This window comes from Pollachius pollachius (assembly GCF_949987615.1).
Source record: "Pollachius pollachius genome assembly, chromosome: 9".
NCBI classification, from domain to species: domain Eukaryota; kingdom Metazoa; phylum Chordata; class Actinopteri; order Gadiformes; family Gadidae; genus Pollachius; species Pollachius pollachius.
The window spans coordinates 13,569,129-13,595,259 of NC_136942.1; the positions used below are offsets into that span (position 1 = coordinate 13,569,129).

The following is a 26,131-nucleotide window of genomic DNA, read 5'->3' on the forward strand; positions in this document are numbered from 1 at the left end:
GGGAGGCAGGCAGGCAGGCAGGCAGGCAGGCAGGCAGGCAGGCAGGCAGGCAGGCAGGGAGCCACTACGAGGACCTTTATCTGGAGCAGGAATGCAGAAAATGTGGAAACAATTGGAAACAGGGGCTTTCAGGGCCCCGTGGTGACAAAGGGTTTTTCAACCCGAGAGGAGAGACGGGCGGGTGGGCTTGGTTGGGGGGGCACGGGGGGTGGTTAGTAGGGTTGGGGGGGTCGAGGTTGGGAGAGAGGGAAGAGCAATGGTGTAGACAGGGTGTGTTTCTAAGACGAGGAAGCAAGAAGGAAATAATGGAGTGTTTTACTGGGCGACCAGTTTGAGTGCAGACAGGCCGCTTACACAACACAGATGCCAGGCTAGGAGAGGAATGCCGAGTGGTCGGAATGGAGAGAGAGAGCAGGTGGAGGGCGGGGATGGATGTATGTATTAGTCCCACTAAATGCCATGTTGATGAAAGGCCCTGGATGTGGCTCTCTGATGTAAAGGCCTCCTCCAGTCGCCCCCTAAATGTTCCACTGGGGAATTCCGTCATTGCTGGACAGAACTGAAGCGGGTCAGACTGGCTACATAGTTCATACGGACTGAGCCAAACATTTAAACCAAACAATCCCTTCCCCCGAAAGCCTATATAAAGGTACTTTTTTTAAATCGGATGAAACTAGGAAATCTGGTATATTTGTCGCGTCTGAAATTACCGAAGCATGAAAGCATTAGTGGCCGTGATGTACTTTGTGTGCCCCACTTCTCTCGCCTGCACTATTTCTGTCTATTTGTGTCTGTTTTTCTTTCGCTGGTCCTTTATTTCCCTCCCTTCATGTCTTCCTGTGTGGCTGTCAGCCGCAGCACATTCTGAGGCTGTTGTAAATAGATGTGCAGATGCCATTGAAGGAACTATTCATTAGCCCTGACATTAAGGTGCTAATCAATAGTATTGCGTTAGTCAATTTGGGTTACATTAACACACACATACACAAACACACGTGCGCACACACACACACATACATACAGGGATCCCTGATACTCAATGCAAAATACAAATTAGCATTTATTTTTTAACCTTATCATGAATGGAACCATGCATCCAATTAAATCATAGGCTGATCTTAATTTTGCCCACCACATAGGCACAATGCACACACACACACACACACACACACACACACACACACACACACACACACACACACACACACACACACAGCTCTACCCGATATACTTAAACTATATTCATACTACCAGCTCTACCTGGTATACTTATACTATACTTATACAGGTACCAGCTGTACCTGCTTTACTTGTACTATATTATACTAGTACCAGCTCTACCTGCTATTCTTATACTATCCTTATACCATCAGCTCCCCCCCCCCCCCGATCTGGAATTTCTGGGACAGTTATTAATGTTCCTGTGATCCCCTGTTCTCTCTCTCTCCTTCCGTCTCCCCTTCTGTCTCGATGTCTCTCTACCTCAGCAGGCCTGGCCCAGCGGCGCCCAGCAGATCCTGCTGCCCCCAGCGTGGCAGCAGCTCACCCACACCTCGGTCCAGCACGCCACCGTCATCCCAGAGTCAATGAGCAGCACGCAGCCTCTGGCCAGCTGGAGGTGAACATCCGCCGAACACTGACTCTAGATCACGATAGAAAGCCTCGATATACTGAAGGTGTATAGCTCATAACAAACTGTTTATATATACTGTAGGTGTATCGTTCTAGATGAAAAACATATTCTATATACTGTAGGTGTATAGCTCTAGAGGAGTAAAACTGTTTGTATAAATTATACTGTAGGTGTATGGTTCTAGATAACAGCAGTCTTGATGTACTGTAGGTGTATCGCTCTAGATGAGTAAAACCAGTTTATATATAGTGTAGTGCTCTAGTATCAAGCCTTTGTTCATATGACAACGGCAGGCATGATGGACAGCTCGCTGTCATCTCTGTCCCCTACCACATTCCCACACGGTGCCTATGCAGCACTTTATGTAATTAAAGTCCAGGTTTGCACCATTTTAAATTGACTGTCAATCACGGTCAGCTTCTCTTAAGGCCCAGGACTACACCCGGCTACGGCCGGGACAGGCCGGGTCCTCCGTCTTCTGAGGGTGTGCGGTCCTGTTCATGAGACCCAATTTACCTTGGGGACACGTACATGGTGGTGACATCATGTCGGTATGGCCTGTCACTGCGATGGCATGATACAGGGCTGGATGGGTGAAGTCAGAGGTATGGGGGCCTGGAGGAAGATTAAGGATAGAGGTAGAGATAGTGGGAGGTAGTGTCTGTGAATGTGAATGCGTCTGTGTGTGTGTGAGCGCGCACATGCACATGCACATGCACATGCACATGCACGTGTGTGTGTGTGTGTGTGTGTGTGTGTGTATGTGTGTACACTGTGTCCGTGTGTGTACGGATGCATGCAAGGAATTATTAGGATCAGTCTATTTGTGGCCAGACAACCCTCCCTTTCTCCCCACCACCCCTTCCACTCTCTCCCCCCTCTGTCCCTCTCTCCCTCCCTTCCTCCCTCCCTCCCTCTCGGTTCAATGGCAGCCCCATTGTCCTCGGGAGAGAGGTTTTGGAGAGAGTGTCGCACTTCCTCTGCAGAGCTATCAGTCCACAGCTGCCGGTGTCAGCCCCCTCTGCCCTGTCACTTGGCTCGCTCTACGACTCTCCCTCTATCTTCCATCTCGTCTCTCTCTTTCCTCCGTCTCACTTGTACGTGGGTCACAGCAGGGAGTTGTTGCCCCCCGCTGGCTGAACTTTGAAAGAACACCCCTTGTGTTGGTCTGCTTTCTCATTTATCGTCCTTCCTGGTGCAACTCTTAAAGGACTACTCAGAGCTGTGTTCACAGGAAGAGATTGAATTTGGTTTATTCATAAAATGTAATTTGACTTTCTTATGAACAAGTCATTTATTTTTATTTATCTTGTTACGTTTCCAGGAATTCCCACACTCACGCTAGCCACTACAACCCCATCATGCAGCAGCCGGCCCTATTGGCCGGCCACGTCACCCTGCCATCCAATCAGCCACTCAATGTGGGAGTGGCTCATGTCATGAGGCAGCCGTCAACCAATAACAGCTTGTCCAAAAAGACCAAGCAGCACCAGATGTCTACAAGGTACGGAACACATCAGATCAACACTGCACTTGCTTTCCTATGGAACCCAACGTGTCAAATCTTTACAACTTGGCTAGCTCTGATCTGCATTTTGGCGGCGGTCCTCCTGCTGAACCAGGCTCTGTTTACCTCCCCTTTAACTCCCGCCCCGGTCCCGCCCGCGCCTCAGGAACGTGTCGGGCTACGAGGTGTCCTCCTCCCAGCCCGTGCTGTCCCCGCAGCGCTCCAAGCGGGTGAAGGAGAACACGCCGCCGCGCTGCGCGGTGCTCCAGAACAACACCTCCTTCAACTGCCCCGCCCTCTCCACCGTCACCAGCGCCCCCACCCACCAGTCCTGCCACGGAGGAGGAGGAGGCTGGGGGTCCAGTGGCGGCCAAGCGGAACAGGCTTCCAGCACCACCTGCGATCACCACCACCACCAGCACCACCAACATCAGCAGCAGCAGCAGCAGCAGCAGCAGCAGCAGCAACAGCACCACCACCACCACCACCACAACCAGCAGCAGCAGCACCACCACCATCACGTCCCGCGACAGACCATCATCATCCCCGACACGCCCAGCCCGGCCGTCAGCATCATCACCATCAGCAGCGACACGGACGACGAGGAGGAACACAAGCAGAGCAACAACAAGTGAGTCCGCGGGTTGTTCTTCAAAAACAAAACACATGAGCGCCATGAGGCTCCACCACAGCTTTGATCCCACCGCCGTCAGAGCCCCTAAACATCTCTGAGGTGGACCCACTCACTCCGATCGCTGACATGGCTGATGGGTTGTTATTGTTGGACCAGAGCTGCCTCGTAGCCTCGTAGCTGTTAGACCCATGCCTTGCTCAAGGGGTGCAGTCGGTTCCTGGTTGAGCTACCTTTCCAAGATGAATTGCCCATTAATAATCCTCCCTCCCCATCCCTTCTCTCTCCTAGCTTACCGTCGAAGCACAGGAAGAACGTGATCAGCTGCGTGACGGTGCACGACTCGCCCGATTCGGACTGCTCCAGCAACAACAGCCCATACGCCATGGAAACCAGGTTGGCCAACAACAACAACAACAACGGCTACGACAGCAAAAGCACCGTGCTGGACAACTACAACAACATGAACTCTCGCACCATCATCGTCCCCCCCCTGAAGACACAAGGCAGTGAGCTGCTGAGCGAGTGCGATCGCCTCATGCCAGGTAAAGGGGGAGGATGGGGAGAGAGGGTCGAAGCTAAGAAATATTTAAAAAATTTCCATGGAATGTGTTGAATCAATGTGGGAATCTTTTGAAGATGTGAAGATATTTGAAAATAATGAAGATGTTTTTATTAGTATTCAAATTATTATTGTTATTTTCTAATTTTCAAGAGTTGCCCTAAAAAAGTAACCCCTACATAAAAATTGTATGACTCAAGATAACGACATGGAGCCTTCGTTGATGATCGAGACGTGTTGAATGACACAGAATGATGCCGTGTGGAGAACAAGTGTGCAACGGCATTCCATTACTCATTCCTAAGATACCAAAGCACCTCCCTTCCTGCGGCCATATTGTTCCTCTTGCTCCGTCCTTCATCAAGAGATTAAGTAACCTTTGTGTCCTCTTTCGTCACAGAAGCAATTAATCATCAGAACTACAAGTTCAAGTCCTCCAACGGGGGGGTGTCCGGAAACTTACCGGGGGGCGTGGCTGGGGTGGGATCCTACCGCCATCAGCGCTCCGGGCCGCACCCCTTTCAGCAGCAGCCCCTCAACCTCAGCCAGGTATGGGAAAACCGGGACAGAATCAGACAGCCTACCATTAAATCAGCATACTTGACAAGAAGTCAGGTTTAGTTTTCTTAGCGTTGTATTTCTGACAAATCCCATAAAACGTTCATATTCCCCTCTTCTGTAGAGATTTCTATACCTGCATGTTTTGTTGGTATAAGGGCTGAAATATAAGTTGGGCGAGTAGCATTCGTTCATTCTCTCCGCGTCAACTTGTTCTCCTGCCCTCGCCTTCACCCCTTGCCTGAATGTAATGTCACGATGCTGGCTCGCCCCTCCGATGCCCCCGTACCCCTCTGTTGCCCTCTGTTCCCCTTCACCCTTCCTTCATGTCCTTGGTGCTCCTTCCAGGCCCAACAGCACATGGCGGCCGAGCGAGGCGCGGGCCACCGGCGCCAGCAGGCCTACATCGCCCCCACCATCGCCGCGCAGGCGCCCTACTCCTTCCACCACGGCAGCCCCTCCTCCCACACGGGCAACCTCCACCCCCACCCCCACCCTCACCTGACGGCCGCCCACCTGCCCGGTCAGCCCCAGCTGTACGCCTACACCACGGGGCCGCCGGCGGGCGCGCTGGGCTCCAGCGGTGCCACCACCATGGCCCACCTGGTGGCCTCCCAGGGCTCGGCGCGGCACGCCGCGCAGCACGGCAGCTACCCGCCCGCCATCGTGCACCAGGTGCCGGTCAGCATGGGCCACGGCGTGCTGCCGTCGCCCACGCTGCAGCACCACCACCACCACGCCGGCCAGTACCAGGTGCAGCCCTTCGCCCACCACCACCACCACCACCACCACCACCCGGCCTACATCAGCGCCTCGCCGGCCTCCACCGCCACCCTGTACACTGGATACCCGCTGAGCCCCGCCAAGGTCAACCAGTACCCTTACCTCTAGAGGGCCAAGCCCGCCGCCGGGACCTCTGTGGACCACACTGGAGAGGGAGAGCCCCACCCCCCTGCTGCTACTGCTGCTGACTACACCGACCTACTCCAACCCGCACCTCCAGCAACCACCCTCACCTCCCTCACCCCCTTCCGATTTCACTCCCCCAACCCTCTGGAGTCCACTCCCACCCTGTTGATGTCTCCCCCCCCCCCCCAGGAACTGTAGAGGCAGAGAAGGAGAAGGAGGCAAAAGGAGTCCGATGGGAACCTGACAAAGTCGTGTAAACTTGAAAGCGGAGAGCGAGAGAGAACCGAATGAAAAGGGAGAGGATTGGGTAGGATTGTAGAGGGGCACGTTACATTTCCCCCCCCCCCCCCCGCCCCCTGTTTATAGTCCTTGTTTGCAAAAAGGGCCAGTTCAAGTCTTTTATTTTGATTTCAATATTTTATCTTTGAACGATTCTGTGACTGGTTTCACGATGGAGTCCCTTAACCAGGCCTGCTTAGACGGAGGATTTCTTCCTCAAAAAGACGTTGCTTTGGTTTTATCGCCTCCCCCCACCCCCTACCCCTCTCCCCTTCTGGTCTGGGACGTGACAGTGGAACAGGGATAGCTCTCTCTGGGGGTGTCGAATATCCCAAATACGGAGAGAAAGTGAAATAATAAGAAAAAAAACCTGCTGCTCTTTTAAGAAAAAAATATATATTGATGGCCTTTAATTGTCTTAACTATTTCCAAATCATTCACAGTGTGTCTGGGAGAGGGCCCTTCCCCAGCTCACTCCATCTTCTCAACTAACTCGAGGAGGACTCTGGAAATATAACCACCAGAAGACTACAAACTTTCTAGTGTATTTATAGATTTTTTTTTTTCCTTACCTTCTTGTATGTGTCACCTTTTACGATACGATAAACTCTGTTTTAGCTAGGTGTCTCAGCTGGGCCCCTGTTCTTAGAATGTAGCAGTCTGCACCAACTTGTTTTTATGGGGAAACGTTTGGTTTTTTTTTTTTTCCCCCCTCCCTGATACCAATAGACTTATTCGACTCTCCTCAGATTTATTTCTTCTTTTTTCAATGTGATTGCACAAAAGTGGTTATATAATAACATAGGCATGTACAACGTGATTGTCTGTGTGTGTGTGTGTGTGTGTGTGTGTGTGTGTGTGTGTGTGTGTGTGTGTGTGAGTGTGCGTGCGTGCGTGCGTGCGTGCGGCTGTGTGTAAGTGCTAATGTCAGCCATGTTGAGTAGATGGAAAAGCCCTGCATTGTACATTGTCCTTTAGCTTCTTCAGCCGTCCTTCCCTATAGTAGTGCCTTACAGATATAATGACACAGTTTACCTGGCTCTGATCCACCCCCCCCAGAGCCACTGGAGACCCTAAGGGCGCTTCAAGCGAGGAGTGTGTCCCTTGGTCTGACACCCCCCCAGTCTTGGCAGTTGTAGCTTTCTTCCAGGTGTAGACTCTACCCGGTTGTTTTAGCGTTTTGTGTTTCCCATTGACAGCGTACTATAAAGTGATGATGATGATGTTGACACTTAATGTCAGAGAGTCGATATGATTAAAAACTGAGCTAATTTTATGATGCGTGCATGAGATAACCTTGCTTGGGGGTACTTAACCAAAGTCGTTACATAAGTTATGGTCACATGTTGTTGTTTTGTTTGTTTTTCGGGATATAAATGTAAATAATGAAATGTATAGTGTAACTGTGACCTCTACCACCGTGGCACCCGAAATGTGGCTTTACTTTTAAGATCAACTTGGTGTATTTTTTACCACAGAAGAAGAAGGAAATTCATAAGCAGCAGGGACTCCAGAGCTGGAAAGTAGTGCGAGGTGGTATTGTATACTGGGCAACTCCATTTGAACAAACCAATGTAAAGTGACATCGGATTGGCTTGGATACATAGCGCAGCCTCGGTGTTGACATTATATCAAGCTCGAGACTACACAGAAGTCGTCTCGTTGAGCTAGGTCAGGCTAAAAGGACCTGAAAGAGAGTGTTTGTTTCCATGGCGGCGACCCTGCAAGGCCAGCGAGAGGGCTGACAGAGAAAGAGTGAGAGAGAGAGGGAGAGAGGGCCGGGTTGCTATAGACTGAGAGAGTGAGAACGAGAGAGAGAGAGACTAGAGGACAGAGGGCTGCAGGAGACAGATAGTGTGTAGGCACAAGCTCTAAGGGGCGGGCCTAAGAAAGCATAAGGGTTGGTTGTGGAGGAAGAGGTTGGAATCCCTTATCTTAAATGGAAGGAAAAGAGGTGAGCATGTTGGCACTGAGCAGGTTGATAGTAACAAGGAACCCTGAGGTGATCTTTCGTAGGAGGCCACTGCATGAACACACACAAACACACACACACACAAACACACAATGTACGTGCACACGCACACAACCACACCCCCACACACACACACACACACACTATACCTATAACTCTGGACAGGAGTGTTTTTAATTATCGTTGTTGTTACTGCTGTTGTCGTTGATGTTTTTCTGGCAAAGATACACGCAAGTTATTTGTCTTGTTGTGCTCTGAGAAGTCATGGTATGGCGAGATGTGTTTTCATCTCATACAAACGACCAGAAGAGGACATGTGGAAAACACACACAAACACACCCTGGAAGGGCCTCTCTTGGACCTGGGCTTGGTCCGCCGTCGCCGCCGTGTGTGTGTCTGTGAGCCAAGGTACAGACCCCTCGGGGGCACAACTTAACACGCAGAACTATACCCAACGGGGCTGCCGCTCCATGTGACCCGCTGCTTTATTTAACGGATGTTCTCTCTATTAGCCACTGACGGGATTAGTATTCATTATCGAACAACGTCATTTTGTCCTCGTGAAATGAATGTGCTCATCTCAACTGCTAGTGGTTTATTAAACAAGCCTTCCCCTTTTCCCCTTTCCCTTCATAGTTCTGGCATTTAGAGTTGTTTTTGGATTTTTCTTTGTTATTTTGTTCTCACGTTACGATTAACTTTTGACATGGTTATAGGTTTTGTTGTGTTAATTATTATTAGAGATTGTTGCAATAATTGTTGTGGCTGTTCTATCAGTGCGTGTATGTGTGTGCGTGTGTGTGTGAGTTTATATATTTTCCTTTTTTACATCATTATTATGAATCGAATTATGTCCTGCTCATTTCATTTCTTGATTTATAACCTTGGGGTGGATGTAGAGTAATGTTTAGTCCCAGGTGGGGGCACCAGTATCAAAGCACTGCTGACCATGCTAACTGTTAAGGTGAAGATAATCCAAAGGAGTCGTTAGCGATTAGCCTCAATGTGTGCCCACTGCCCAAGCTCCAAACCAACATTTAAGTGACTACTGGTGGAAGTCAGTGGGCTCTCTTGTCCTCGGTACTGATTGCTTCCCCCCTCCCCCCCCCCCGGTGGTCCGCAATGGCCAACAGGGGATCCTGGCAGTCCAAGATGTGATGTTGTGATGCAGAATGTTTTTTTTTTCTCTCACATTCTTGTCCGTGTCGATGTTTTTGTTCCTATGCTTATTGTTTTGTCTACTTTCCCTCAGCCCATTGGGGCGTAAGTACACACGTACGAGAGATTTGTGTTTTTTTCATTTTTTTCATTGAATTCTTTGGTTCCTCAGTTCTGAGGAAGACTACTGAAACATTCCACTGTTTGATGAAATCTGGCGTTCGTCCTCCATCTTTAACACTGCTGCCGCGTTACCACGGGGCGACCCTGTCCTGTCTCAGACTCCTCCCACCAAAGACTCCAACACACACACACACACACACACACACACACAAATACACACAAAGACACACACACACACACACAACTCTGTACATCTCAGCACAGTACAAGCAATCCTCCACAGCGTCTCCACAAAGTAGTCTGGCAATAATTCTTGTTTCTTTCCTTTAACTCTTTTAATAAGACTTTTCTTTAAAAGTGCTTTTAGAGATGATTTTTGGTTTTAGCCCCGTTGAATGTATATGCAGAATTGTGTGTGTGTGTGTGTGTGTGTGTGGGTGTGGGTGTGTGTGTGGGTGTGTGTGTGTCTGTGTGCAAAGGAGAAATTTACCATGCAAAACGCACACTGCATTCATTGAGTTAGTTTCTGTAAATACAAGCACCAACTGCTGCAGCCAAGCGTTCTCTATGAATAGTGTTACTCCTATTATGTGTTCCCGCATTGACTCACGACTATAGGTAGCTATTAGTTTATCTGTTCCCTTAATATCTTAACTTCTCCTCAAAAGGTTTTATGTGTATTTTTTGTTTTAGTCTTTGATGTTGTAGCTTTATCAATATTTCAACAAAATGTAATTTGTATAAAAAAAAGCGGATGTATTGGGTTAGTGTGCCATGGAATGGAATGATATGTAAATTTAATTTAATCAAAAATATACCAATTATACCTTTAAAATCATGGTCACGTGCACAAAATGAATGTAATGTGTGACCTGTGACATTGAACATGCTTTACAGCTCTTTCAGCAGGTGAATATTTAATTTAAAGACTGAATTTATGTAACCGTCAACTGTCACCAATGCATGATGCACTAATTCTACAGTAACTATATTGCATAATTATTTAGCAGCATAATTCACCCTTGAGAGAGTATATTTCTGTTTCCTGTTTTCTAATTTGAACAAGAAACAAAGATTATTTGGAAAATACAAAACCAAGAGGCAGCAATCGAGATACACATGAGTTTTACATGAAACCATGATTTTAATTTTGTGAAAAAAGACTAATTGGAAGTGTGACTTTGGAGTACCAAAATGTAAAAAGTCTGAATGCTGCATTTGGCCATTTTAATTCAAGAGTACTGCAATCCAAACTAAGAATCCCTTCTAACTTTGAGGTGTGGTTTAAATTAGTAAAAAGCTATGTGCGGCTCAGTCTCTCTCAGCCTTTCATATCTTTCTTTTTTATCCACTGTTCTTTAAAAGAAAATACTTCACACAAAAGGTGTCAATTTCTAACTCTGTCCATAATGTTGTTTGTGAGTAATAATGCTCTTCGAACTCTGAAATAATTGCAAAACATTCCTCAAGGCATACCACCCTCATTGCTAGCTCCATTGGTATTCTCCTGCCAAACTCCTCTGAAGTAGTGACTTGAAGTGCTGGAAGAAGTGAATAGGGGTGAATCACTTAACACACAAAACACACAACACACACACACACACACACACACACACGCACACAAAGAACTGTTTCACCTTGCAATCGTCTGATAAAATGTCAAGCCGCTGCCAAAAGTAATAAGGAGGTAATGAAATGTGTTGGCTGGAGTTAACATGCGCTGATGGACTCTTTCCTTTCTTTATTCTCAATTACGTACAATCTGATGACATAGACATTCTATCCAAAAACACATATGAGAGGAACAATTTTCCTAATTTTGAATCTCGATGTGGAGATTTGCTCCTTTGCTGGCTGTTCCTTAAGTGGGATTCAGGGTACGGTGGTCAAGGTTTGATGCCATCACTGTGAAACGGTGTTACACATTGTTGTTATTACTAGAAGTGATTCAAATTGCTTTGTGGTCATGAACATTTTAACTGCATCAAAATATATTTCTTCCAAATTTCTTTAACGTTAAGTCCCTAGTCCAACCCTTTGCTACTTACAGATCAAAACAACACCATTCCAAGACAAATACGTTTGTAATATTTAATGGAAGAATCTGGAGTCAGCACCCAAGACTACTTTCAAATTTAGGAATAACATTTTTACAATGTGAAAAATATTTTTTTATTACGATAAAGCCTGGTGTGTAAAGTTTCAATTGTAAAAGAGTCATTTCTGCATTTGTCTTGAATTACATTCTATTATGCCATTCTCATTTTTATGTCAACACTACAATTAACTACTGTGTTGGCCGTGTGCTTGTACTTTACACACATGTTCATATTTTCTTATGAATCTCACTCAGACCATAGTTTCCATTGTAAGACCTAAACCTGCATCAGACCCTGAACCCCTGTTGTGTCCATTGCCGTTTGCTGGAGCGACGGATCACATTTCTTTGTTGATAAAGCCAATGTGTGGTGTATTTCCTGGAAAACCTTTTGTTCCGTTACTGTCCCCCTTTTCTTTTCTTTATTGGGGTGTGTGATGTCTTATTATTTCAATCTGTTACCGTAGCGATCTATGTATACCCTATTCCTTAGCCTAATATTATTAACTATGTTATGAGAATGGATATTTTACTGGCTTTATAGAATGTTTAAATAATTATAATAATGACAATAAGAAGAGTGATTAAGTAAAACAAAAACTCCTAACAATATTGAGTACATGCTTCTCAGCGCTTGTGTTTCCATTATGATGTTGTGTGCTTCTCTTAATCATTTTCGTTGTAGAAAAATGGAGTGAATTTATATTAGGCTTCAAAAATCTAACGATAGCTTTGTAAAACTACGGGAGGATTTTAACAGACAAACAACCTTCGTCAAATAGAAGAATATAGTTATTTTAATTGTCCTCTTTACTAACTGTAGGATGAGAGGGTCTCGCTTTGTGGTGAACTATGTTATAGCTTGTTATTCACTGTTACTTTTGATCATTTTTTCGGTCTCCGAGGTGAATCGAGTTATTAATGAGAATTTGTATGATCACATATGCATATTGTATATGTGTAGAAATGTAATCACACTTTGTCTTGGATTTACATTAAACTGTTAAGTCACGGCACCTTCTCTGTTCTTACCTTTATTTGTGTTTGTGTGTGTGTGTGTGTCTGTGCGTCTGTGTGTCTGTCTGTCTGTCTGTCTGTCTGTCTGTGTGTGTGTGTGTGTGTGTGTGTGTGTGTGTGTGTGTGTGTGTGTGTGTGTGTGTGTGAGAGTATTCCATCTCCTTCCCGTCAGGTATGTGTAGCTCTAAATGTATAAATGGATATAATTTACATTGAGAAAAAGCTTTCATATTTTTCTTGTATCAAAAATATCAAAAATACCTCATGGTATTGTGTTCAATATAGCTGCATATTTGTTAGAAAGCCAAATAATGAAGGCGGGTTTCCGTCTTATAATGCATGGCTGAAAGTAATTGAACAGTAGACCAGACCAGATGTTTGGTGTCATTAGAATAGAACATGCTGTGTATAACTTATCATGTATAACCGATGCCATATCTTAATCTACTGAAGCCATTGCCTACGTCAGACCACTGGGTGGCGGTGTATCCCAATAGGAAGATTTTGTGGGCTATAAATCATATTTAAACCGGTTAAGTGATGAAAAATCATCTTAGAACTAAATTATAATATTAAACTTTTCGTTTAATGTTTTATTGCATATATTAGTGAATCCATTTGAATTTGGGAAAATGGAAATATGCTTGTATGCATAAGCCATTCTACGGACTTGCGTATCATGCACATTTAGAAAGTGAAACTGAGTGCTATTCCTGTAGAAAATACAATTTACATGTATGAATTAACATTCTCAGGTCCAACAATTCAGTTATTATTTGCAAGGACACAAGAATAGGCACGCGCACGGGACAATATTGCCTTTGAACCCACACACGCCAATCAGCAGGGCAACCTGAATTCATGCAACCATTTGAGAGAAAGGAGCGACAGCCAATGGCAGCGGGGCAGGAGAAATTATGGGGCTAATCAGATCTGCGAGGGGGAGGAGTTATCCCAATCCCGGGGACGAGAGGCTACAGAGAAAGGATAACTGTAGCAGAGTGCCAGATGAAATGGTGCTAATAAATGTGATTAAAAAACTCTACAATGGTTAACAGATATTTATGTTGAATTCCAAGACTTCAGATAAAGTTGTATGATTTAACGGGGTTAAAATTTGGTGTCCAGACAAAGGAATTCAACGTGGGTCTGCTCTTTTTGGTAAGTCTCTGAACGCAGCTTCAGTATTTGCAGTACTAGAACATCATTATTTCACTGTCGGGATATACGTTTTTATACGAATAAGTTAACATTAGTTTTGTTAAGGTGTACTGCTACCTGGAGACGCATGCTTTATGTGGCGACGTAAAGAGCCACATGACCGCTAAGCCTGAAAGTAACGGGACGGGATGTAGGACAAGAGGCTACTGTACAATGATGAGAGCCCTGATAATAAGTCGGGTTAGCTTTCCATTGACGGGCTCCCTAGTGTTGATCTGCGCACTCCGGTGCGCTTTGTTAGGCTAGTACATGATGCACGTCTGTTCTTTGTGAAACATCGGGTGCTGTTTCAGCACCGTTATCTTTTGGGTGGTTCAGTATAGCCATACAATAAAAAAAAAAAAAATGAATAGGGTGGTTAGTTTTTTTGAAGTTGCCTCTCATTCGGACATACAGGCACATTCATCCACATTTCAATGTATGAGTGCTCAACGTGGATAGCCTTGTACGTTAATATGAATTGCTGGGCCTGTGTCTAATTATAATTTAATAGAGATACAGCCGGTGTCCGCACGGTTCATGAGTCGGTGTTGAGTCTGTATTTTTTTTTATCAATAATATCATCTGGAATAAAATGATATTATGCATATTGCTAGAATGTGACAAAGTAGAACATAGTAATTGCGTCCCTAAAAATATGCGGACAGCCTTTAGAAGCCTCCAGAACAAAATAGGTCCTTCAAAGAAGTGTGAACATTATTCTGGACCATTTAGGAGTTTGTGTGCCCCTTGAATTAACCATTGGGTTTGTTTTTAAGCATGGCTAAGGATTATTCTCCTCTTGTGTTTTTCAGATTGAACAATCATCCCACGTGGGGAACAGGAGTCATAAACTAAACCTTCACAACCAACCCACCACCCAGACTTACTTTTGGAATGCATGCATTTCATTAGTATAGATATAATGCCTTGATCATACATTACAATGGGCAGCTTCGACTCATCCGTGGGTCCAATGGGGATGTTCAAGGGTTACTGGTGTGCCAGTGGACTATTTGGGATGTTTCTGGGACTGACGATTTTGTTTACGGTCATCCAAGCCAGTCCACACGTCGCAGGTAAGATGCACACACAATCTTTTATTTTATTTTTATTTTTGTAGTTATTGAGCCAATTCGATTAATCATGTAGGTGTTGACTAATTCTACATGGACATGCAAACTGACCCTTAGTAGCTTTTGAAAAAGGTGTTGTGGAGGTGTTTGATTCAGCATTCATTTGTCATGAATTTTATCATTTAGTAGACACTTATCCAAAGTAACTAACAGTGAATTGGAGATGCATTTCATGATGACTGGTACCTATCTGACCCCTACCTGCTGTGAGGGTAAGGATAGGAGTCCAACATACTAACCACATGACTTAACTCTGCACCCACATTCAAAACAAAACTAGATCTTGTTTTCAGGCGAATGCACTTTTTGTTTAATGACCAAAGTCAGAACATAGGTGGCAAATAGGGCATGCTTTAAGATGGATTATAGGTCTAATTTCAGAATATTATATATAATGTTAACCAAAAGTAATCTATTGGTCTTTTTCATCATAAGGCATCAATGGACTGTGGTGAACTATTAAAGAAACAACATTTGTGAGGTTTTAGGGTTATAGACCATGATAGGGTTATAGACCATGAGGGTTATAGACCATCTGTTAACAACTTTGTATGTACGCAACACTTTTTCAATCTGGGTCTTTGATAAATGTATTCATCACATCACACGTAATGTGGCCAATAAATGGACGTATAGACCCTTGATCATATCTTCAACCCAGTGTTAACAGAGTTTACATCAGAGGACACATGACATGCTGTTCATCATCATCACACACACACACACACACACACACACACACACACACACACACACACACACACACATACACACACACACTATTAGTACCGGCCATACCAACAATGCAATGGCCATTAAAGGTAGAGTAGGCAATTTCAGCAAACAAGCCAGAGTAAGCTAGATTCTGAAAGGATCCAACTGAAAAAGTGCAGCCTATCCTTTCAGGCCTCAAAGCCACTCCCCAAAAACACATCGCTAGCTTGCTAGCTTTAGCAATAGGTCTGCCTGACCTTTCAAAACCTCTGGGGATGTGCACTGAGTGTATGGGCAGAGTGTGTGCAGGTAGCCGTGTAGGTTGGTGGAAAGACAGGTATGCCATCCAATCATTTATTTGGGGCAAAATGATTGGGCAGGCCTATTACAGGCCTGCGACAGCCTAAGATACCGGATTTTGTAAGGCCTTTGATTTTCGATTGATGTCGGGATGTAAAGGGAATTGAAAAAAACACCACACACAATCACACAATGTGCAATTGGCAATACGGAACTATTCTGGTCACTGTGCTGCACAGTCTAGCGTGTGTGAAACGCTGACACCCAGCAAGGGCCCCTGGGAACGCCGGCCTCCCTGTCTGCAGAGAGGTAGGCTGAGGTGAGGGGTCTGGAGATTTCCTTCCAGATGTGTCTGCTGACACCTGTGATGGCGGAGAGGCTACCTTTATCTTGCTGCTCTGCAGATAAGGAGGTCGTTGCTCAATGCGATAAGCCCAAGCCCGAAAGTAAACTTGGAACGTTCTTCTTTTAAATGTGAGGGCTGCTTCAAGATAGCCTTGCTCCCCTTTCGCTGTGGATAACAGCCGTTTTATTGATTTTCCGCATTCACAGACTATTTTGTGTCAAGGCGTGGTTATTAGGGAGCAGTTGCCATCCTTTGCAGGGAAATACAAAAGTATTTGTGTTCAGTGAGGGTTTGTTTTTTATGTTTCGGGTTGCTTTCGGTTACCATAGTATGATCTGCAGGACATTCAACAAGGACGGGCACCTCGGCCTGGAGCCCCTTAACAGCATGAATCTGTTCAAGCTGGTTCAAATCATCCTGAGCCTTCTTTGGCGCTCTAAGCCCTGTGAAGCATCAGATTTCTATGAAATCGTGTAAAAAAGTTAAAATGTTTTTACCCTTGAGGTAGGGGCAGTTTCTGACAGCACCGACTGCTAATTTCTGCATTTATTGAGCAATGCCGAAACATTAAGCAACAGAGGAATTAGCGGCTACGCTTAAAATTAGCCAATTAGCGGTGATGATATGAGAACACTTGACTGTTGAAGGAACTTGCCAAACGTGCCACAGCAGTTCATTTAGAACCAATCAATCAAATTATTGATTGTATGTTCTGTTGTCCTTGCTTTCAGACTTCATTCAGGCTATGGTAGAGTCTTTATTTCATATTAGTTAAATAAGTATACATTGTTGATCAAAACAAACCTTTAAAAACCCCTGAAATTCTATGTTTTCCTAGCATTTATAAAGTGATAGACCATGATGTTCGCCTGTGAGGAGAGCTGTTTATAGTTTCAAGGTCAAACAGAGCATGTGGATCCAGGGCAAATTTCTCCTCCAGACCCACATTTCTATTCTCATTTTTTCTACTAGTACTACCCTCCCATTTGTTCTGATCATAGCTGTTGTCCTGTTAAAATGTATCGGGGAAAAACTCAAAATGTATTTATTATTGTATTTAACGTTAACTTGGGACTTGTTCAGTCCCAAGTCCTTCCACCACGTTTCAGTGCAGCCTGCCGATTGGGGGGGCCAGTAGAGTCCTGGCTAATTACCAGTGGAGTCCGTTGCCATGTGAAATGTGATCTTTGTGGGATGACAATATGGCCATTCATTATTCATCAGAGCAGGGAGCCAGTTGCAGATTAATGGGCAGAAACATCCAAAAGCCAGATCCTTTGGTCCGATTGAGAGCCTTGCAGGCCGGGCTCCTGGTTAAGGGCAGGTCAAGGAGAATAAGAGAGTAAGAGTTGAGGAGGTTGTTTTTGACAGTATTTAGATATATAAACCAACTCTCACTCATTTTAGATCAAGGGTCATGGTTATCTTGCATAGTAGTTACATATCATGTACCATAGAGGCAGGCTTGAAGTTAGGTTAAGGTTGCCTGTGGTTAGGAAATATATTTGTGTACCACTAATTATTATAATATCTTTATATATATCATTTCACTTATTTATTTTTTATAAATCGGCTACCACCATGTAGGCCAATAGGTCAGTATAATGAAGGTTATGATTTGGGGTTTCCAAAAGAGCATGTTTCCGCAAATCTTTGAGGTTGCATTAATTGTTAACTATTTTCCTGGACATTATCCTACAAACATTACAATTATTTATTTCTTTTCTTTTCTTTTCATGTGCAGTGAGAATACCAAATGCAAAAAAACTAAACTAAGTGGAGCCTATGAAGCATGGACCAGTGAGAATTGGGGTTATGCGCTTCTACTACTACTACTATGTGATAAATGTTATTTGGATTCCTTTAAATGTAATGGATTCAACCCAAACCTACAAAGCAACTCATTGATCAACGGGAGTTAGCTTAAGCTGTGGCATCTAATTTCCCGCAATGAAAGAAGCCTTCACCGGAAATTAATAATAGAGTGTGTGTTTACACTGAGCTGAGAAGAAGGCCTGTAAACTGGAGAAATGGCCAAGGCCAAGCCCAGGACTTGGCAGACGCTCACGCCAAGGCCATATTGTGCTGGTGAGCCGACATCACAATTTGCACCAATGAAACGTCTGCCTGTTGGTTTGTTTATTTATTTATCAGAGCAGATGGCGTGGTTCAGCCGGCGCCCCTTGTTGCGCTCGCCTCAAACTCGGGCCTCACATTGAAACCAGACACAACCTTGCACAGGTGCTTATCCTCCCACTGATTACACTGAAGGCCTTGCTGACACAGAGCCAGTGTTGTAAGTGGAAGGGCTGTTGGGTCATCGACGAAGAGTTTGTGTGATTGACCAATAGGAAGGGGCTTTTGGGGCCTTTAGTTGACTGCTGAGTGATGCTCTCCTCAGGGCCTCTCCAGTTACCCGCCGTCCTGTCTTTCTCAGAAAATTTGAGCTGTGTGTGTGTGTCGAGGGTGGGGGGGGGGGGTCACTGTTAGTAAGTGAGTGTGTGTCAGTGCTTCCCTCAGATCTCCGGATATATTCAAATTTTCGGGCTGCTATGACTAAGCGATGGTTTTGTATTTTCTTGTGTGAGGTTGTTTTTTCCTTCCTTTCTCCATGCCCTCCCTTCCTGCCTCTCATTTGCTCTTATCCCAAAATGGATTCCCTGCGGATAAGCTACGGCGGACCACAGGAGTATTTGATGAATAGCAGACTTGAGCTGAGTCTCATGTCCGTTGCTAGGCTAGCTGTAGGTCATGCCAGACAATGACCTCATTTGAAGGGCTTAATAATCTGTCAACCTGAAGCTCCCTGTTGAGGACTAGGCTAACTGAAATATAAAATGCAAACTGAAAAAGTTGCACGGAAGTTGCAATAAACAAGCCGGTAATGGATTCAGATTCAAGGGTTTGATTGTGAGGAGTGAACTTTAAAAGCAATCGTTGGAGCCTCAGGAGAAATATGGTTGAGAAGAAACCCTGTGAGTGCGGGATAAGTCGGGGGGGAAACTGATGTTTTTATTTCGATCTTTTGCTCCTTGATAAAAAATAATGAATTGAACTCTGATAAATACTGATAAAAGCAAGTGGAGTTCCCTCCCTCCCATCTTAAAAGCCTTCACAATGAACCAAACGTCAACAGAGTGGAGCCCTGATTGTTGGGCTTCACTTAGGCTGTGCGGCCCCCGCCAGCTGTACCGAGCCAGTCACGCAAGGGTCTCTGCTGAAAACAGAACCGTGTGTGGGGTTGTAGTTGGCTCGTATTAAGATCCTATCACCCCTTTCTTCTTCTCTCGCTCCCTTCACATTTTTTTTATTTTTCATACAAAATTAAAGAGCAATCATATTAACGTTTTTGGGTTTCATGCAAGTCTGGGAAAACTACGAAATTACATCATTGAAAGTAAAAAAATTGTCTGTAATTAGTAGCTCAAATTTCTTCACACATATTGCACTCAATGCTTTCCTATAAAGATGCGTGTGTGTGTGTGTGTGTGTGTGTGTATGCATTTGCTTTAATGTGTGCTTTTCTTCAGGGATGTGCATGATTTGTGTGGCTGCATGTGTGTATGTGTGTGTGCGTGTATTCATTTTAATGTGTGCTCTGCAGATGTTTGCCTGTTCCAGTAACTTGAATCTTTCAATGAAAGGGGTGGCAGTTCTTATAAAATGAGTACTTTCACTTTCAACGTGTGGTTGACTTCAGGCTGTCAATACACTGCTGAAGAAACGGAATATTCTGTAGTAAATCATACAATGATAGATTATGCTTTTGTTGTGACTTGTGGAGCTTCATATTAAGGTTGATTGGTATAGAAACAACAACAGGGAACCAGGCGAAGAAGCAGGCAGAACGTGGTCCTTTTTTCACTCTCCAGCCCCTGCTAGGCAACATGTTTTGGCCAGGATTTCTACTATCTACAAAGATTCAAAACAAATACAGAAAATTGAAACAAGTGAACTGGCAAGCTTAGCCACATGTTAATTCGACTCAGTGGTGTAGAAGCCAGGTATAAGTAAGCTTCAGTATATATTCAATATAAATAGATGTTCATTACCGTGGGATATTCATGTAATGAATAAATGATTGCTGCCATATTAATTCCAAGTGGATGATGTCACACTAATGAATCTTTATTGCATCCATATATTTCATTATAACCCGAGTTGGCCAATTTAACATTTTTGCAACGAGGAGTTGGAATGGGATGATCAATCAAGCTCTGGTTAATTTTTTATCCATAGGGAGAAGAAGCCATATTTAGTCTGCCTATCAATTAGATAGGCAGCGAAGTAAGGGTTATCTTAGGTGAATACCAACCTATTGAGAGAGAGAGAGAGAGAGAGAGAGCGAGCGAGAGAGAGAGAGAGAGAGAGAGAGAGAGAGAGAGAGAGAGAGAGAGAGAGAGAGAGAGAGAGAGCGAGAGAGAGAGACTGCAGTTCTGTCCCTTAGCCAGCAGGGTCTGGCTGTGATGTGATTTGAGGTTGCAGGCTGGTTACTCCGCTAGGCCTGGTATGACACGCTCATGTTTCTGGAGGCAGGTGGCAGCGTGGCTTGGTCCTGGGGTCTTGGTCACCTTATTGCCTGCTGTAATGTTAACCCCCACAACGACCCACCTCCCCCTTCTCGAAAGCCGTCTGGGGCTGTCAGTTCTGCATGTTCATTATATCACGTCAGTTTCCAGTTTGAATAATTTAAGTTTAGCTGCTAGCTCGTCATAGCGTAGGATTATGAGATCTTGGCCAACTGTTGCTCATAGGAATGTCAACTTTCCCTTTGGAATCTAATCATAGAGATTATTAGGCTTCCTAATAAACCTTCCAAAGACAGGCACAGGCAGCATTAGCATGATTTAATGAGATTTCTGGGTCAACAGAGAGTTAAGGATGCGGAAGGAACTCAGTGTACATTGTAATAGCAAACATCCCTGTGGTATGATTCGCAATAGTTTGCGATATTCGTAGCCTTGTAGTTATTTAGTTTTCATTAGGGTTAAGGCCATCTCTATTTGTCTTATTGCCAATGCTTGTACTTATTATCTATGCTGATTTAACGATTACAGGATTATCCAAAAATCACACAACATAATTGCTAAATTTGCCTTCATTTTGCCACTTTTTTCTTTTCAGCATCTCTTTGTTATTCTCTGTATTTCTTTCTTTGAAGCCCGATAAATACTGTTCCATGTTTCAATAATAATTACATGCTATTTTCGGGATTAATCAATAAATAATAAATAAATGTCTGCTTCCCCACCCAATCATTGCAGTCACTTTGCATGAACTCAATTCTTTATGGAAGAATTTATAGGATCTTATTCCAAAAAAATGTGTTCATATAAATAAATCAACTTATCAATGTGTGCCTGTGCAAGCATGTGTGCGTGTCTGTGTGTGTATGCGTGTGTGTGTCTGTGTGTGCATGCACGTGTATGCGTGTGTGGGTGCTCCATGATGTGTGTGTGTGTGTGTGTGTGTGTGCAGCGGTGCCCTGAATCACTTCAGGGTTCAAACACTTGGCCCAGTGTTCCGTGCGGCTGTCTGGCAACGTGCGCAGCTCAGAGACGGACGGACGTCTCTGCTTGCTCTGATCCAGGAGACACAGTTCTGAAATGCATGTTGACTCAATTAAAGCAGCAGCCCGGGGTGTAATTTAGCTGGGAGTGGTCCCCAGAGGGAAACCAAAGGCTGACTGCTGCCTCAGACAGGGGTTATATGATCTAGTGATGCAGAAAAGTTATGTTGTAGCCCCAGATGCACATTCAGTCATTGTCATGCTTTTTCTGTATTTATTGTTTTGACTGGGGATCGGTTCCATGGTGGTCAGGATAAAAATAACCCTCCACTGATGTGGTGGTTGTTTTGAAGTCTGATTCGTCTGAGGTCTGTTGACGAGTTGTTTTGTTGCTGATTCTGGGAAGGTGTTGTTGGTGACACACATAAGGAGATGGCTCAGAGTCTGGCTCCTTTAACCTCCTCTTCTGTTATAGATTATAGGTTTATTTTGTTATATGGTATTTTATTGTAAGTATTGTTCTGCAACTATCAAACGGGAGACATGGAATCAGTGTGGAACTTCTATAAGGCTGACCAGCTAATGCTTTCAGTTAAGTTGAAAAGTGGGTGAGTTTGTGGTCTTATATATGACATAAGATTCAATAAAATCTCTTTTCTTTTTCTGGTTTATAAAATGTCAGCTCATACTCGATGGCACTGGATTCAACGTGCTCCAAGCAAGCCACAAAAGCATAGGGATACTGAAGTTAATATAGCTCTCAGGAACAATTTAAACTAATACTATTGAAAATTATTCAAGACTTGCATTGCACCAGTGACAGCTGTTACTGGCACTTCCTTTTTAGTCCTGGCCACATCCCTGTGTCCTAGGGTTGGGACTGCCTTTAGTTATCATGGCAGCGTCCAGATTAGATCATCCATGATGTCAAGTAACATGGAGGCTGTCATGCTTGTGACAAATTGGGTTATAAACTATACCTCATCAACAGGACCAAATTTGGCAGTACTGCATTACCTCACAAGTAAGGCTTTACTGATTGTCCCCTGCCAAATGTTACCCCTTTCCGATTTTCAAGTGCTTTAAAGGCTTTAGAGTCTAGTTTCCTCAAGTAGATAATTGCCCCACCCTTAGCTGAAGTTCAAGTGAAGAAGGTCAGTTAAATCAGGACAGTACACTGCATTTCTTAAAGGGGCAGCCCTACGTCATGCAACAAATTTTACCCAAGCAGATCACCTGTTTTCATTATTTTATAACATAGAATGGGTTATAAAAAGAATAAAATACGGCTATGCTACTCTCAAAGTAGCTGTTTTATTTATTTACCCTTTTGCATCACACTCTATTAAAGTTAATTACAGTATGTAGCTGTAAATGTAACTGGTCTGACAAAAGTTTCAGTCAGGCAAGGGAATAATGTGAAAAATAAATCTTCCCCAACCTACAGGACGTGCTGCGCAGTCTATTAATCACTCTTTCACCTTTTGCTCTTGAGATGAATACTAAACGGGAACAAAATAATTTCACCTTGCATAAATACAGTTTATTGTCTTTGTGGTCGGTTCTGCTTACTTATTTGTTTAATATTGATTAGGGTTAATGTAATATTCCACAAAAACAGAATATTCTAGTTTCCCTCCTCTCATTCTGACATCGTATTGATCTGTTTTTGCAACTTTTCTGTTTCAAATGCTTTGCTTTTATGTTCCAGACAAACACTGGTTGGATTCCCTCACAGCAGACAGTTCCCCTCCTGACGGCCCAAACTTGCGATTCTCCCCTCAAAATCGACCAGTCTCCTTCACTGCAGCATCGCTAGACCCTGAATCTACTGCAGTGACACAATCCTCCGACGGCCAGCCACAGGAGCCGACACTAAACTCTGGTTCTGATGCTGCTGACAGGGCATTTTCCCACTGGGGCCTTTCACCTTCTCAAAACCCCAAAGCCTTTACCTCAAGTGACCTACTCGCGGAGCAGGTATTAACTCGCACAACACCTGCTCTCAGATCGTTGACGCCCGGATCGGGTCCGGATTTTGAGGGCCCTTCATCAAGGCGAGCAAGGGATCTGTTGAAGAAAACGTCCATTGTGACGATATCAAAGCAACCACCCCAATCAAATTCCACGCCCTCAGCTTCCTTAGGGCCACAGCTTGTTCACCTCTACTCTGACCAGAAGAACCTAGATGAATCTCCACCAACGCAAAACCAAAGCAAAGCCCCACTTAATTCTAGAGAGCGCGACACTGAGACACTGGCCCCCAGCTACCTGCCTTTTTTCAGCCCCCACCCCACAGCCGCTCCATCTGAACCCACGGAGGCCCTACCCGTAGACATCTTCCCTACCAACACCATGGATAAGGACTGGGGCTCCGGGGAATACATGGAGACCATGTCCTTCCTGGGCTCGGAGGGAGACGACTACGCCCTGGTCTCCAACCTGCCTTCGGACATGTACGACCTGGAGGAGTCGGCCTCAGAAAGCTACGACACGTCCTTCCCCACCCGGGTCGGAGTGACCATGTCCTCTTTCCTCCCGCATTTCGTGTCGCCCTCTCTGAGTCTCGGCCCGCCCCTCAACTCCGCCGGTACTCCCACGTCCGTTTATCCGCCCCCCCTGTCCTCCTCCGTCCATCCCGCCTTTGAGCCCACCCCCCCGGTTGAGAGGGACGCCACGGGAGCCTTGGACGAGGATTGGTCCGAGGCCTTCACCATCCAAGCCACGGACCTCCTCTTGCCCGACATGAACAGCATAGAGTACTACACCACCCAGCTGACCAAGGAGAACACCAGCCTGAACACCGGCGCCGAGCTCAGGGGGAACGGCACCATCTCCGGCCCCGTGTCCAAGATGTCCATCAGCACCACGCACTTGGCGCCCACCAGGACTTTCACGGTAGACCCGAGCCACGCGCACACCTCTTTGTTCGGAGGCGACGGGCCGACGGACGAGGGCGCGTGGGCCGAGGAGGAGTCCTCGGGACCTTACGCGGGCTACGAGCCTCTCAACGACACCAGCCCAGGGAACGACACAGCGCTGGGTCTCCAGCCAGTCAGCATGTCAGAGCACTCCTCCATCGCGACCTCTCCATCCTTTGTTGACGCTTCTCCGATCTGGGAGGCAGAGGTCTCCACCACGCAGTTGGCCCCCACACCAGACGCGGGGTCCGACAGCTCTTACTACACCGACTCCGGGTCCGCTCTGGCCGACGCCACAGCCGTGCTTCCCGACGACGTCCTCCTCTCTTCTTCGCCGTCGGACGTGTACTGGTTCACCACAGAGACGATCCCCCTCGGCGCTAGCTCCGTCACACCCGTCCTGAGCGCTAGCTCGGCCCCCACACCCGTCACCTCCGCCTCACCGGCCCCTGATGACACTCCAGCCCCCGATGACACTCCAGCCCCCGATGACACTCCTGCCCCCGATGGCACCCCTGCCCCAGGCGAAGCCACTCCCAGCACTACCATCAGCGCCACTCCCAACGCCACCGTCCAATCGTCCTCAATGGAACCCTCACCCAGCGACACGTGGCTTCCTCCCATAATGATCGGCGACGAGGGTGTGAGCGGAGAACCGACCGAGGGCCATCCTGTGACACCGACAGCTTTGGCTGAAGATAACACCACCTCTCTTATGCTCCCAGTTACTACCACTGCCGCGGCCACTACTTCTCACATCACAACATCTATCCCTACTACCGGTCACCCTGAAGCTGTCACCACTCTGATAACCACCTCGGTCACTACGGGCAAGAGCCCGGCAACGACACCGCAGGCGAGGCAGTATCTCTGCAGCATCGACAATCCCGCGTATGCAGTTAGAGTCGGTATGTTTGCATTGTTTTATTCATGTATTTATTTATTCACTTGTGTTTTTATTATATTTCATGAACATTTCTTCGTAAAAGGATGCGCAAGGGAATAGAAATTTATTCCCCCTCCTCCACAAAAGGTTTCCCCCCCGGGGCCACCGTCGGATATGCCAAAACCCAGATCAGAGATATCCTGAAGAGTGAATTCAACAAACCTGTTGAACTGCAGGTAATGTACTGTAACTCTACAGCATCACAACAAAAATATATTTTAACGTTAACGTTATGATCCACAGTATTCATGGTATAATTTCATGACACAATCACGATAGTGATTTCGTTTACTACTTTTTTGTTTTGCTAAAATAATCACAAGATACACATTAATGCAGAAATATTGTTGTAAAAACAAATGCAAGACACGGCGCTGGGCTGCACTGAGCTCAGATGTTTTTCACAGTGAAACCTTGGAGCTAAACAGATGTTTGATGCGAAGTTACATAATCGTCCTCCCTGTTGGGCCCACGGTGCTGGAGCAGACACGTCTCTGTTCTCTGTTGTTTTTGTGCATGTGATGTTTCTTTCTCAATACGCATTGGCAAGAAAGAGCATGGGATTGTGATCATATTCATCCTGACGACAAAATTGTCTTTATCTCTGCTTCT

The 26,131-nt window shown here is 45.4% G+C and overlaps 2 protein-coding genes across 4 annotated transcripts in view; both read left to right on the top strand.

The window, feature by feature from the left end:
- The window catches only part of hipk2 (homeodomain interacting protein kinase 2), a 78,342-nt gene extending 65,940 nt beyond the window's left edge, over positions 1-12,402 (top strand). The window contains exons 10-15 of one of the 2 annotated variants that reach the window (XM_079742665.1): positions 1,488-1,618; positions 2,958-3,137; positions 3,307-3,771; positions 4,063-4,316; positions 4,734-4,882; positions 5,240-12,402. In XM_079742665.1, coding sequence (XP_079598791.1) covers positions 1,488-1,618; positions 2,958-3,137; positions 3,307-3,771; positions 4,063-4,316; positions 4,734-4,882; positions 5,240-5,782 — 1,722 coding nt within the window. In that variant the 3' untranslated portion in view covers positions 5,783-12,402. The remainder of the gene's footprint in view (positions 1-1,487; positions 1,619-2,957; positions 3,138-3,306; positions 3,772-4,062; positions 4,317-4,733; positions 4,883-5,239) is intronic. The other variant, XM_079742666.1, reaches the window with a different exon arrangement.
- Positions 12,403-13,551: 1,149 nt separating this feature from the next.
- The window catches only part of LOC307080991 (UPF0606 protein KIAA1549), a 36,151-nt gene continuing 23,571 nt past the window's right edge, over positions 13,552-26,131 (top strand). For both annotated transcript variants that reach the window (XM_079743987.1, XM_079743988.1), the window contains exons 1-4: positions 13,552-13,608; positions 14,463-14,726; positions 23,364-25,481; positions 25,607-25,695. In XM_079743987.1, the coding sequence (XP_079600113.1) occupies positions 14,594-14,726; positions 23,364-25,481; positions 25,607-25,695 (2,340 nt within the window). In that variant the 5' untranslated portion in view covers positions 13,552-13,608; positions 14,463-14,593. The remainder of the gene's footprint in view (positions 13,609-14,462; positions 14,727-23,363; positions 25,482-25,606; positions 25,696-26,131) is intronic.